Source organism: Catharus ustulatus, chromosome 2, assembly GCF_009819885.2.
Source record: "Catharus ustulatus isolate bCatUst1 chromosome 2, bCatUst1.pri.v2, whole genome shotgun sequence".
NCBI classification, from domain to species: Eukaryota; Metazoa; Chordata; class Aves; order Passeriformes; family Turdidae; genus Catharus; species Catharus ustulatus.
In genome coordinates, this window is record NC_046222.1 from 45,517,312 (window position 1) to 45,532,229 (window position 14,918).

General features: G+C 38.9%; 1 protein-coding gene across 1 annotated transcript in view; it reads left to right on the forward strand.

The window, feature by feature from the left end:
* The window catches only part of AASDHPPT (aminoadipate-semialdehyde dehydrogenase-phosphopantetheinyl transferase), a 33,502-nt gene that overhangs the window by 427 nt on the left and 18,157 nt on the right, over positions 1-14,918 (forward strand). Inside the window, exon 2 of the mRNA XM_033052915.2 lies at positions 497-722. Within this exon, the coding sequence (XP_032908806.1) occupies positions 497-722 (226 nt within the window). The remainder of the gene's footprint in view (positions 1-496; positions 723-14,918) is intronic.

Here is a 14,918-nt window from a genome sequence, read left to right on the forward strand (position 1 = left end):
TAAAGCTGTTTTGCATTATTCAGTTTTTTAAACCTTACCTAATGATACAGTAATACACACCTGGTAATTAGCCTGGAAGGAGTTATTCATCACTTTTAGCTGTTGAGTATTTAATTTAGCACCTAAGTAGTGAATGAATGGACTGAAAGGAAGGCTGTTGAGATAGTTTTAGTGTTCCGAGTACGTAAAAAGCATTTATTTGTGCCACGAAGTATCGTGAATAAGGTAAAGAACTACTGTGATCTGTCTAGGCTGGAACCGCTTTCATCTTGTGTTGACTGTGCTAATAGTGACAATGTATTTGATACTCGGATGAACTCTTGCATAAACTTACTTGACACAGCTTTTATAAAGGGAGAAATTTAAATTATTTGGCTAAAATACACAGCTTGATATCAGCAGTAAGAAAAGAAACCAACAATTTTTAGGCATCTGGTTTCCTAGCAGCCACATAGCACAATAGTTCTGTATTAATTACATCTGTTTTATTCCATAGGCTGGTCGCCTGCTGATGCGGAAATTAATTGCAGAAGAGCTGTGCATACCTTGGAATGAAGTACACTTGCAAAGGACATCAAAAGGAAAACCTTTCCTGGCCAATAACTTACTCGATGTCCATTCAAATTACAACTTCAATGTCTCTCATCAAGGAGACTATGCAGTCCTAGCAGCTGAGCCTGAGCTTCAAGTTGGCATTGATATTATGAAGACTGATTTACCAGGTAATGCATTATGGTGACTAAAGCAGGTTCTGCAGTGTTTGAGCACTGAACGTTTTCACATTTCCCAAAGAACCGATCTGTGTCGTAGAAATTTAGTGTCATTAGAAGAAGGTGTATGAATGTATTATGGATTTGGGATTTCTAGCTGTTAAATGCACTCCTCATTGTTTATTTTTGGGTGCATTGTAGGACAGATATAGATATATTTCTCATTTAGAGAAGGAGAACCCTGGGAAAATAAGGTCATTAATCTTTCTATCATATGGGCAGTAGCAGCATCTGCAGATACTTTAATTATGGATTTGCTGTCTGTGAGGCAGAAGCAGGAACATCTTTCCAAATAGGGACACTGGGATCCATCCCATGAGAACTTCATAGACTCAGTTGTCCCATAAGTATGGAGTGCAGATTCTATGTGAATGTGCAATAATCCTCAGTGAAAGGGGATCATGAGGAGGGAACATGTCAGGTGCTGTTGGGAAAAGACCAAACTTTAAAAAAGTATTTATTGGCCTGTTTATTTGTATGAAATTACTATATGTATTAGATTATAGGATCAAAATTAGGATTGTAGCAAAGTGTATTTTTAAATACAGTTTTATGGAGGTCATTTAGTTTGCAAATGTTCATTGGTTCCTGCCTGGGTTAAAGGAGAAACATTCTGGAATTCTGGTTATTTTTTTTAGAGTCTTCCTTGAATGTTTAACTAGATATGACAGTAGTAGTTGTGTTCTTAGAGAATCTTTCTTCACAGTTTTTGGAGTTGCCCGGCATTTTATGCTACAAAATACAGTAATTTCACACGTATAAGGTGCACCATTTTGACTAAACTTTTGGTCTGAACCTGGAAGTGCACCTTATACCCCGGAGCGCCTTATATATGGGCAAAGTTCGGAGATTTGCCCTTACCTGATACCACACCGCTCCTGTCCCAAGCAAAAATGGGTTGAAATTGATTAGCTTCCGTTTTTCAGACAATAAACCAATCAGAGAACAGCTTCTTGCCTGCCCATCGATTAAGGCGTTACTGGGGGGCAGGGGATGTTAATGGGGTGAGTTGCTCCAAAATGGCTGCACAAAGGAGACTTGCTTATGATGCAGAGTTTAAATTGAAAGCAATCGACCATGCAAAAGAACATGGGAATAGATCTGCAGCTAGAGAATTCAGCATTAATGAATCCATGGTACACAAATGGAGGAAGCGGGAAGACGAACTTTGTCTTACAAGAAAGACAAGGAAGAGTTTCCACGGCAGTAAAGCAAGGTGGCCAGAGCTGGAAGACAGACTTGACTGTTGGATCTCTGAGCAAAGGGCAGCTGGCTGAAGCTTATCTACTGTCACCGTTTGGATACAAGCCAAAGCGATTGCAAATGAATAGCATATAGAAGAATTTAAAGCAGGACCTTCTTGGTGCTTCCGTTTCATGAAACGACGGCAGCTCTCTATCCGTACAAGGACGACAGTTTCTCAGCAGGTGCCGGCGGATTATGAGGAAAAGGTGGCCACCTTCCGGAGTTACTACAAAAGCAAGATCTCTGAAAAAAATATACAGCCAGACCACATCATCAACATGGACGAAGTCCCACTCACCTTCGATATGCTGCTGACGCGAACCGTGGAGAGAACAGACACTTCCGCGGTATCGATCTGCACCACAGGGATCGAAAAGACATCGTTTACAGTCATCCTTGGCATTTTGTCAAATGGGCAGAAACTACCCCAATGGTAATTTTTGAAAGAAAAACTTGCCTAAAGAAACGTTTCCAGCTGGAATAATTGTTGCAGTGAATACAAAAGGCTGGATGGATGAACACGTAATGAGGACTTGGATAATGGAAGTTTATGCTCGCAGACTGGATGGCTTTTTTCATATGCCACCAACATTGTTTAATTTTTGATTGCATGCGTGCCCACAAACGCAAAAGCGTGAAAGCCCTGGTGAAAAAGATGAATTCGGAGTTTGCTGTAATACCGGGTGGTTTGACCAAAGAAGTGCAACCACTGGACATAAACGTTATTCGTTCCTTCAAGGCAAAACTGCAAATTACGTGGGAAAACTGGATGGTGGAAGAAGAACACTCTTTCACAAAGATCGGAAGGCTATGCCAGGCAAGTTATGCCACTGTGTGCCAGTGGATAGGGGATGCCTGGCATAAAGTATCTGCCACAACTATCATCCAAGGCTTCGCGAAGGCTGACATCATTCCTGGACTGACCAGTGATGGCATCGAGAGTGCCGAAACTGATGACCGGGCGATATGGGTTCGGGTTTGCTGGATACCGCCATTGCCCAACTGCTGATTTCTGATACGGAGGACGAAGAGTTCAAAGGTTACATGAAGATGAAGCATTGATGAAGCAGCTGATGAATGAAAAATGAAGCTGTTTAAAAGTTTGATCAAAGTGTGTGATATTTCTCTGTATTTTTTTCAGTGTTTTCAGTCTTCTTTGGCTGTGCAGCTGCATGGCTGCGTGGCTCTTTAAAGGCAATGCAGATCCATTGGAAATGTTTGCAAAATGACCACCCTCTTGTTTGTATCTTTTTTTGCTTGGAAATAAAGCTTGCAGGGTGCACTGCCACAGGTATTGTTCGTATCTTTTTTCACTTGGAAATAAAGCTTCAAAGGTGCGCAACTGCAGCTATTGTTTGTATCTTTTTTTGCTTGGAAATAATGTCTCCAAGGTCAGCACCTGCCAGTAAACCCCGCGATCCCGCGATTCTGTTACTAATTGGCAACTTTGTGAAAGTTCCGCGTGGATCCTCGCTGCGAACAAAAGTGCGACTTATAGTCCAGTGTGCCTTATATATGGACAAAGTTCGGAAATTTACCGACACCCGGAAGTGCGCCTTATACTCCGGTTCGCCTTATACTCGTGAAATTACTGTACTTTGTGTTATAAGATAGAGATTCAGGTAAACCCTGACTGGATACCTTTCTGTCTGGTCACTTTGCACCTTTTTAATGATAATTATACAGTTTTGGATTGTCTTGTTTGCAATCTGAAGTTCTTTCCTGTGACTCACACCTGCTGTAGGCACTCACTCTGAACACAGTGGTGAGCGTGTGAGGCCACAGGGTAGCCTGTGGAGGATCCTCCACCAGAGCTCTTGTGTGTCTCCTGACAAGAATTGTGCTACTTTGGCATAGGGGCACACCTGACAGGATTGCAGTAGCACAGGGCCCAAATAAACAGATTAAGCTTGAAGCTGGTGCTTTTATCATAGCCCTCTCACGCAAAGCAAGCAAGGTGATATCCCAGCTGTGTCTCCTCACAGGATCTTGCACACCCTCAGCTTATTTGCTGGGGGAGCAGAGTTACAGAGAAGGTCTTGATGCTGTGCAAACACTGCTGAAAACAGTGCGGTGTCAATGCTGGGTTAGGCATAGACCTAAAACACAGCACTCTACAGGCAGCCATGAAAAAGGTAACACATGGTCCCTGCACCCTTGGAAACACTCTGGTTGGGCTGCCACTGACCTTACCACAGGACTCACTAGTTTTAATTCCTCATTGCAAAAAGTTTCTGGTTTCAGCAGGTAAATTGTGAAAATCAAAATGTTCAACTATTTTAAGTTTTCTTGGGAAGTGCAAAATTCAAATTTATACAGAAAAATAAAAAAAAATTATATGTGGAAGTAGGGATCTTACATCTTTCTTACACCCTCTGCTGGTATTTTATGCAGCTGTAAATTTCAAAGGCATTTTAAAGGCATGTTGTCAAAGTCCATCTGACAAATTTTATGAAGCATGTTAAACTTTATTTCTGAAGTCAAATACTTTGAGATCTGATACAGACAGGCTTCAGTGTTTTTACCCAGAGGGAGAAAAGTGGTGGTTATTTTGGAGATGCTGGTGATTCCAAAAACTAAACAGAAAAAGATGACCCATAGGTCTTCCTTTTTGTAATTATAATTTGTCTTTTTGAAAAAAGAAATAAGATACTAATGGAAATGTAATAATTGTATGTGGGAAAGAGAGTCAGTAAATGAGTAATATTAAGGAAAGAACTTCATATTACAGCTTTCTTTAAATTATCTTTTCACCTAAAATTTTTCTGAGGAAGGTTTTTGTCTTTTTTTGTTGCGGGGCTATGAATAGGTAACACTGACTTTACCAATATTATTTTCTCTAGTACTTCCACTGGGTGGTGCTCGTGTTCTGCACTTGCTAAGTACACTATATTTCTGAAGGTGGATCCACTATAAATCTTTTCCTCAGAAAAGCTACAAGAAGGAAGAGTTCCCTATGAACAAAGTACATTTCAGTAGGTTTTTTTGTTTTCTTCAAACACTTGTTTAAATACAAAGTACTTCATCTTCAGATGTTATCCAACAGCATCTTGACTGAGGTCTCTCCTATTGTAGCTCTTATACTCCTTTATTGTTCAACCGGGAAGAATGCAAAATCTGCAGTGCAGATATACAAGAGTATCATGCAGCTGAAAGTTTTGAGAAGTCTGCTTTTGTGTGCTACTATATAACAAAGAGTCCTGATACACGTAAACATTTAATGTCACTTCTTAATCCCTGCTGTGTATTTTTGTCTTACTGTTCATAAGAAGCTACCTCTTTCCATATTACTTGTGCTTCATTATTAAAATCTGAGAAATGAAACTATGACAAGACGTAGCCTTCTTCAAAGGTGAAGGAAGGCCACACTAGAAGCTATTCTTACCACTGGAAACAGCAGCAGTTCTACAAAAACTCCACAGGTGTGCAGCAGTTTATCACCTTTTTTCCTCTATTCAGATATTGAAGTAAAACAGCAGGGATGGTCGAAAAGGAGAATTCTCCTTTAGGTATTGTTGCCTCTAGATATAAATACATATAGATGTTGTGTATCCTCTTTAGTGTTGCTTTTTGGTTTTTTGCCAGGTTATTGTAGGTTTAAATCAGCCTTTTGGTTTAATTGTTTTTGAAGAATTACTGAGATCAGTAATTCTCTTTAGAGAAATTCTCTTCTCTTTAGATCAGTTTAAGATGAATTCTTGAGTAATTTGGAAAAATGCACACTGTCCTGTAAATTTGTTAGTAGAAGTGTCTGTGGACGTTATTTGGCCAGAGAGGTAATGCACATGAATTTATTTTAAGCCTTTTAAAAAAAAGATTTAGAAGGATTCTCTCAGTAGTGTTAATTCCTGTGGAAAAAACTGAGCTTGTGTTTGATTTTTTATCTTATGGAAAAGAAATTCTGCAACAAGTGCCAGCTTGGTTTGAGTGGTGTGTGGGGTGTTGATTGACCAGTCACTTAAACTCTGTAAAGTAGAATGTTTTCAGAGACTTAGGAAATAATTATAGCTTACTAAAGATTGCCTTGAGCATTTGAAAAAAGTTTAGATCTTAGGCTCAAGAGCTTTCTTGCCGTGCAAGTGAATTTGTTTTCACTAATGCAATTTTTTAGCTTAGATGGATTTGCAAAGATAAATAACAGTTCATTCCATGTCTATGAAAATCAGCCTGCAGTCTTTCTTACCTATCCCACTATATTTACTTTGATCCAGATGTCTCCAATCTCAATTTTATTCCAGAATTAAATACTTGACATGCAGCAGAATGAACTTTTCTCATTAGTATTGTGGTTTTATGCTTGACTTGCTTGTTAAAAGACACAAAAGGGTAAAATTTCTGCATGTGAATTTCATAAAAAATTAATTTGATCTAAAAATACTCCAATAAATGATTTTTTGAGAAAGTAGGCTATTATATGTAAACATGGAATTATTTGAAACTGGTTTTCTCTGAGGCAAGGAAATATTAAAAGAACTTGACTCGTTTTTCTCTTTTTATTCTCGTAATTACATTATTGAGGTGGGATAATACAAAGGATGATAGAGATCTTCAAATCAGAAACAGGTCACACGTCTCATGTGTAAGTCCCACATGAAGAAGCTAAATACTGTACTTCAGTCTAGCTAGTAGAGGAAAGCTCTGTCTCCAGACAGTTTTCAACTTTGTTCTGTTAATTCTACTGTATTCATAAGCCTAATTGAGTTAGGCACATCTACATTGTAGTTTAGATATTTGGCATGTCTTTTAGCTAGCAGCCATGTTCAGTTTTTTGAATTTGCCATGCTTATTTAATTACTGCATTTCAGCTTTTCAATAAGAATTTCCTGACCTAGAAACAAATTTCAAATCAGATTGTTCTTTAGAGTGCTTTTGTGCTTAGGTGATTTACCTTACCTTAAAGAAAGTTTTAATTTTTTCTGGTTTTGTTGTTGTATTTCAGTAAATCTCATAGTAGCAATCAGCATCTGATCTTTTACTGCTAATCACCAAATTGTTAGCTAATGGTTCAACTTTAGGTGTGTATATTGTGCTGCTTGGAATGATTAAATTAACCAATGGTTTGATTTAAATATTGCTTCTTACAGATCAAAGAAGTCAGAATTTATAAATACGTGTGTAAGCACATCATTTTTAGATGTGAAGGATGTTAAAACAACTGATATCCTTGTTGAGCTAAGGAATCACAGTGATGCTATGCACTTACACTGAGTAAACAGGGAGGCATTTCTTTGTTCTTGTTCTGTTTGCAACTGGGAAGAAACAGCCATCTTAAATGTATTCTTAAAGAATGTATAAAATATAGCAATTTCATTGCTGTGCTTTATTCACATTTCTAACAGAGTTTTAACCTGGAGCTACACAGTTCTATAATTGATAAAGCACCAATGCTTAATAAACTGTGAAAGTTGATATTGTGATTAAATCTCCTCTTCAAAGGAAAATGTCTTTATTTTCCAAGGAAACACTCTTAATCCTTTATTTATTTATTTATATTAAGACTATTTCTTTAATAGAAAAATGTAAAACCGTTTGGATTAAAATATAAACTGATGGCAAAATGCAGAACTATAAAATCAGGATGTGGAGAATATATGAGGGATAAAGTAGCAATAAAGAAAAGAAAAATCCTAAACCAGGAGCTTTTTATTAAAAATAAGAGTTGGAACAAAGAGTAATTATAAGACTGCTTGTCAGATTGTTTTGGTGGCTTTTTTTTTTGCATTCTGCACACTGAATTTGCAATAATCACAATTTATTACTTAATTGGTGTTTTGGGAAATTAAGTTACACAATCACAATGAGCAGCTAAATAGAACTGATTTTTTTTTCTTAACAAAAAGTGCTTTTCAACCTGCAGTAATGTCTGTTAACTTTGGCTTTCCAAATTAAGAAAATGTAGCAGAAAAATCTGATCCAAGGACTAAGGTTGTGTAATCACCATGTAGGTGTTAAAAACTTGCCTTTTGAGGAGTCTCTTGCTAATGCTGCCCATTTCCAATAGCTTAGCTCTACAGATACATATATGTGTTGCAAGAGCTGGAACATAGAAGGGGACTTTATTTTGCTTGTCAGAAGCTTATTTGGATATTGACTGTGCAGGTATTACAGTTTGGAGCCCTTATTAGTTTCAAGGTTGTGAAACTGTCTTTGAGAAACAGACTTGCAGATTTTTTTTTATACTGACTTATGAAATGGTAGGAACTTACCTTAAATATTTCACAACTCTCCTCAATAAACGTAAAAAAAATAGTCTCAGCTGTATTTTCCGCATGTATTTCCTTCCTAAGAAAAGTTCTGATTTTCAACATGGCAAATATTTTTATATTACCTCAGTAAAGATGACAGATTGCTTATGTTATGTCAGGTTTTCAGTGACATTTTGGATTGGGAGACATTTTCTACTTCCATAGGTAGTTGTTTTCTTGCCATTTATTGGGTTGGTACTGGGAATTCTAAGCATTCATAGGTATTATGTACTGTGTTGTATTTTGATGGAAAATCCAATTTTGTGGTGTATTAAAAAGTTATTACTTGCCCTGCATAGTTTTCCTGTTTATTCATCAGACTTGTTGGGTTCTGTATCAAGCATGTATATCTTCCTTTTTCTTTCCTAGTAAAAACAAATTTAATAAAAGCAAAGCAAACACTTGGAGATGATATCTACAAGAGTAGATACAGCTGATACAGGTGAATAGACCATTGAAGTTCATCAGTTTTTCATCTGTAGGCCTCTGCTTTTTCATCTGCTTTTGCCATATTGCAGCATTTATCTTCCACTTGCATCTTTCCTTGTATATTTTGGCTGGATAAAAGACAGCTCCTGCAGTGGCAAAATTTGATTTGTGTGATGTTAAGGGGAAGGATATGGGGGGACAGCATGCCAATGGCTAGCTGACTGCTGTCTCTTCTCTGTGGGAAGACCAAACAAAGAAAAACATACTGGATTTTAGCTGTCAAAAGGGACAAACAGTCTTTCAGCTGCTGGCAAGCCAAACAAATGGTTTTATAAGGTTTTGGTTTGTTAAATTTTTTGTTCATTTGTTTTTAAAGAATGTCCTTATGTAGGAGGGATTGATTCCCAAATTTAAAACACCAATACTAGTTCTGTCATCGTGTGGGGTTTTTTGGACTTCATTATGAAGGGGGAAAAGTGGGAAGCATGGTGTACAGACAGAGGTGGGAAAGTTTTAAATGTGAAAATAAGGGATGTTTTTACTGCATTTGTCTGTGCAATTCGTGTTCTGGGACAGGCTTCTGTGCAGTGTCCTGACTTCGGCCATTGAAAAGCAACTCTGGATTGTTCATTGGATTCACTACTGCATAGGATATCATGAAGTTGAAGGACGCAATCCCAGAGTGTGTGTCTCAATACTGAGGACCATTTCCAAACCAAGTTTAGAGGGGACATCTCTCATCAGACCCTTTCAGGGAAACCAGTGCTTGCTAAGGTCACAGAGCTTCCCAGGACAAAATTGCGTTTCTCAGATCAAGGAGATGTTAGAAACTGTGAATCATGTAGTGAAATTCATGTGGAACATGATGATGACTTATGTACTGAGAACTGGCTACCCCCCACCCATTTTATCCAATGTTGTATTTTATATGCCAAGTATCAACCGGGTTCCAGTACAACCCCAGGTTCTGCAGTGGTGTTAGCTTCTTAAAGATGGGCCTACATTCCCTATAATTACACTGTCACTAAATACCTAACTCTTACTGCTTGATAAACTGTGAAAGGGAGATCTGCTATTGTGATTAAATCTCCTTTTTTTTTGCTTGTCTGGTTTTTTTTGACTACTAAATGTGGGGTTTTGCTTGTTTGTTTTCTTGGAGAAGTAAATGATACTAAGTTATAAGTTTTCTTTAAAATGTTAATTTTAAAGCAAAGAATTAACTGACAAATATTTCAGTCAATATTTCTGAATGTGTAGAAAGACCTTTTAGTATATTACTTCATAAAATGTAATAAAACTTTTCAGAGATCTGGTGGCTTGGTTGTACTATGTAATGTAAGGCTATGGATGGCCAAACACCATCTGGACTTTTTTTTTTACATCTGTAGTTGTGTCCTCATGACTTGCTTTATGAAGTGTATTTTTATGTTTATTTAGATTTTGGGGGGTTGTGTTTTAGTGTGATGCAGCATAACTTCCTAGTGTTGAAAAGAAGTAGAGTTTCTGTTCTTCTGGCAATACAATGATTGCTGTAACTGTTTGATATTTGCTCTGTAATGAAAAACTGATTAAAATGTAATTTTTGTGGGGTAATTTTTGTTTTTGCTGAAATATTATGGCTACCTAGAGCTCTGCTAGCTGTGGTCATATGACTTCTTGGAAAGAGCTTAAGCAAGTAAAAGGTTTAAGGGTTGACAAACACAAGAAAGTTATTACTGCTCATTTTCTTACTTGCTTTAACTATTTACTTGTAAGTACATTTTTCTCAAACAATTTGAGGTCCTTGAGTCATCTTAGTGATTAAGACCTTTTGTATTTTAAATGCTTTTATTTTCTCTCCTCAGAAGCACGCTAAAACCATGAGCTTGCACCCAGGTGTGTTTGACTGCAAGCTCTTCAATAGCAAGTATATGTTCCAGCTGAATGTTTGGCATGAAAAGAACATGTAGAAATATTCAGAAACAGTCTGAACAAAATTTGAGAGGATCTAGAATATTTTTTTAATTTTCAGAATAAATTACAAAAAGCATGAATCTGCTGCAGAGAGAGTGCTATTTGTCTTTGAATTGATCAGATATGAGGTATCCTGTTAATAGCTTTTAATTTTATTTCAGTTTTTTTTAATCAACTCATAGCTGTGGCAAAGCTGCTGTTTTTCCACTCAAGTGTTAGAGGTAGAGCTGTCTAAGCCATTATGATTCTTTGCTTCCTTTTGTTTTACGTTGACTATCAAGGCAACTTGCTTAAATGTTTATCACTGCTGTTGGACCCAACCACACTAATGCAATTGAAACTTAGCAGTTTCTCTAATATTGCAGAATTAATGATGCTATCTGCAGAGAAAATATCAAATATTATCAAATTATTTCACTCTCTTTATGACTTTTCCATTTTTACAATCTGGAAAATGTTGAGTAATTCATAGGCGGCAATGTCAAACTTTCAGGCATTTTAGAATTAGATAAAACATATCAATGTTAACATGAGAATGGATATTTCACATACATATAATTGGGAGAATTGTGGCATACTGACAGGAAATGTGGAGGTCAGAGAATGTAAATCCAATTTCCAATTCATACAAAAGCTGTGTGAGCTAGTACATTGAAAAAAGCATGCATTGTTAATGTTCTATCTGGTTCTTGTAAGTTAGTCATTTGTCTCACTAATTATTTGCCTTGTGTTGTTTCTAAACATCTGTACAAGGGTTAGTTGGTATTAATAAACAATTAGGGGTGGGGCATCTGTTGCAGAAGAAATGTTTTCTCTGTTTCAGGTTACTTTGGTTTCCTTTAGAGACAGTAAAATGTGATCAAATATGGTCCTACCCCAAAAGGATTGTCAGCAAATCCAGTCCAGGACTTGAAACATTCATCAAATACAGTTTATAAGCTTCACAGCATTCTTGTGTTTCACATTATCAGGTAGATTGAGCTGTTCATGCTTCAGTTGTTTGTTTTGCTATGTCTGATGTGTCACGTTGCCACTTTACCTGTTTTCCATCTGAAAGTGAACTGATTATGTTGCTTAGGTATTAGTTCTTGGTCACTGACCTGTTTCTTTTATGTAGTTCAAATTGGTAAGGAGGCTATTTGCATTCTGGGGTTTGTTTTGTATTTGTGTTTTGAGTGTTTGTTTTGGTTTGGTTTGTTTGTTGTGTTTTCTCAGGAGATTAGTTGATCAATGAGCTGGCAGTAGTAGCTTTATAAGCTAGTTTGTTGTATCTGACCAAACCAAGTTGAAGAGTGTAAACTCATAAAACCTGAAGTGAAGATGGTCAATCATCTACTCTTCTCACTGGTTTTGAGAATGCATGGAATGGTTTTAGTAATTTCTGGTACAAGCTTCTGCTCTGCTTTTGTGAAGTGTGCACTGTATTACCAAAAGCGACTTGTGACTAACCTGATGTTTGTAAAAATGTGAAAAATATGAAGATTTCTCTATTAACCTTATGGGTTGTAATTTTCACTTTTAATAGCATGATAGTTTGCATGGATCTTAATTCTGATTGCCTTTATCTTCCTACAAATACAGCTTGTTTGGATTCTTTAGCAGGTAGAAAAATCGGGAGAAATTACGATGTATTTATGTACTATTTCTACAGTATATTTGCAAACAGGACTAGAGAATATAGTCTATTTTTCATATTTATCTCTCCTGCCTCTTTTTAAAATCAGTCTTTTATTCTGGTCTGTGGCATTACTGTTCTTCAGGGAAAATGCAAAGCAGATTTTTTGCCTAGTCTTTAAAAAATTTAACAAAAACCCTGTTTTCATTGCAGTGGAAAGCATGGCATTATGTATTAATGTAAATAACTCATGCAAATAGTCCAAAATGCAGACACATATGAACACACACACTTACCTGCATATAGCATGTTTACTTTCCAGGCTTAATGTCAATATTAATCAATATTTTTTCCTTGCTATTTCCTCTCCTCACTCTTCCTGAAATTTCCAGGGTGTTGTGTGCCTTAATGTAATGAAGAAACTTAATTTTGGGTTTAGGTTTTATTTTTAATGACTAGAATACAATTTTTGAAAGATTACTCAGTTTATATACTTAAGGAGCTAATGTAGTACTTTAAAGTTTATTAACAAAGAATATATTTTAAAATCAGAGAGGGCAATATAATTAATGCTCAGCATTAAAACGAGTTAGTTTGTTATTTTGAAGAGCTCTATTTCCTGACATAGGCAAATAAGAAGTACTTACTTAAGAAATAAGTTTATTTCTGAAACAAGTTGACCAGGGGGAACTACTTTAGAAATGAAAATTCAAAACCAAATAATTAATTGCTACATGGACTTATTCTTTCAAAGGAAGTTTTTTATAAATTGTGGCAAGTTCACTTGAGGCTTTTTTTTTTTTTTTTAATCAAACTAAAAGCAAAAAACATGGAATTTAAACCAAAACTTTCTACTGCTTTTAGTTTTGTCTCCTTCATATTTCCTGAGTCACGGAAGACATGGGAAAATTGAAGGGGGTTTAGCAAAGAGCCACCAAGGTGATTAGAGGGTTGGGGAACTTGACTTACAAGTGCTGATGGAACTGGGTTTGCTGAACCTGAAGAGGTGAAAGTTCTGAAGAGGGGAATCTAATCACAACCTCCCTGAAATGTAGCTGCAGAGAGGATGTATGTAGTTGTTTTCATGAGGATGCGCAGGAGCAGGGCAAAAGGCAGCAGGCTCAGGTTGCTTCAGGGAGAGTTCTGTCTCTATAGAACAAGTCTTCACCATGAGAAGAGCAGAATACTGGACTAGGTTCCCCAGAGAAGGGTGAAGTACTCTGCTTGACAGGGCCCTAGATAACCCAACATAAGGCTCTGTTTTTCAACAGAAGGTGACACCAGGTGGTCTCCAAAGGTCCTTTTCACCTACATTTTCCCCATGGATCTGTGAATTTGTCTTTCTCTGATACTGAAGCAAATATGGAAAAACAGACTAGGCGGGCTGTGGTACTGCAAGTAACTGATGGAGAATAGTGGTTTAAGTCCTCTGATCTGCTCCCAGGACAAAGCAGCTGTACTGTCTTAAGGAAACAGGGAGTGAGTGCACTTAAGGACAAAGTGGTGCCTGAGCTTTGCAGAGGAGGAATGTGACAGACAGTGGGAGTGGAGGGGAAAGTACTGTGTGAATTTGAACATGAGTGTTGAGAAAGGTAGCTGAACAGTTGAAGAAACCTCTAAGACAAGAGGTTTCTAAGAACAATGAGGAAGAAAGCAATAGCCCATGGGTTTGGTATACACTTTGTGTATTGAATGGTTTAAGCATTGGGTGTATTCACCTACATGTGATAAAGTTGGGATGGCAGGGCTGACAATGAAGGAGCCTTTTTATGCCTCTGAATGCTGAATGTAGCTTAGTGTGAATAGTTGTGGGTGGTTTTCTCTGGTAGTCCTGGTTATTGAAAGGAGGAGAACTTTCTGAAAGTACAGTAATTTCACGAATACAAGCCGCACCAATTTGACTAAGATTTTGCTCCTAAACCGGAAATGCGGCTAATAATCAGGAGCGGCTAATACAACCTCAGAAGTGCCTGCCAGAGTGCTGAGCCGAGCAGCTGCAAAGTCGGCATTTTGCGATTGTTACAAATCGCTACTTTGTTGCACCGCGGGTGGAGCCTGGCTCCCTGTAGGCAGCACGGGGGGCGGGGAGAGAGGCGGGAGAGCTCTCTTTCCTCCTCTGCCACAGCCCAGGGGAGAGACGGGGGTAGCCCGGCGCCGCCATTGCCGCGGCCCGGGGAGGAGAGGGGGGACCCGGGCCGCCCCTACCGCGGCCCGGGGAGGGTGGGGGAAGCGCGCGCCGCCATTGCTGTGGCCCGGGGAGGGGGGGGAAGCGCGCGCCGCCATTGCCGTGGCTGGAGGAGCCGACGGGGTGCTTTGTCCCCGCCCGCCGCCGCCGCGGCAGGAGCGGGGAAACTCCGTCCCTGCCCACTGCCGGCGCCACGGGCGCGGGAAAGCTCCGTCCCCGCCCGCCACCACTGCCGTAGGAGCAGGGGAAGCTCCGTCCCTGCCTGCCACCGCAGGGCAGCGCCGACCCGGGGTGACCGAGCCCAGGGGCAGCGGCGGCCGGCCCCGAGCCCAGTGGCAGCGGCGGCCAGCCCCGAGCGGCAGCACCGGGCTGGACCACCTGGCCCCGTCAGCGGCCCCTAGCGGGCCGAGCCTGCACAGCCTTAGCTCAGCCAGTAAACCCCGCCCTCCCGCGGTTCTGTCACTAATTGCACGCGG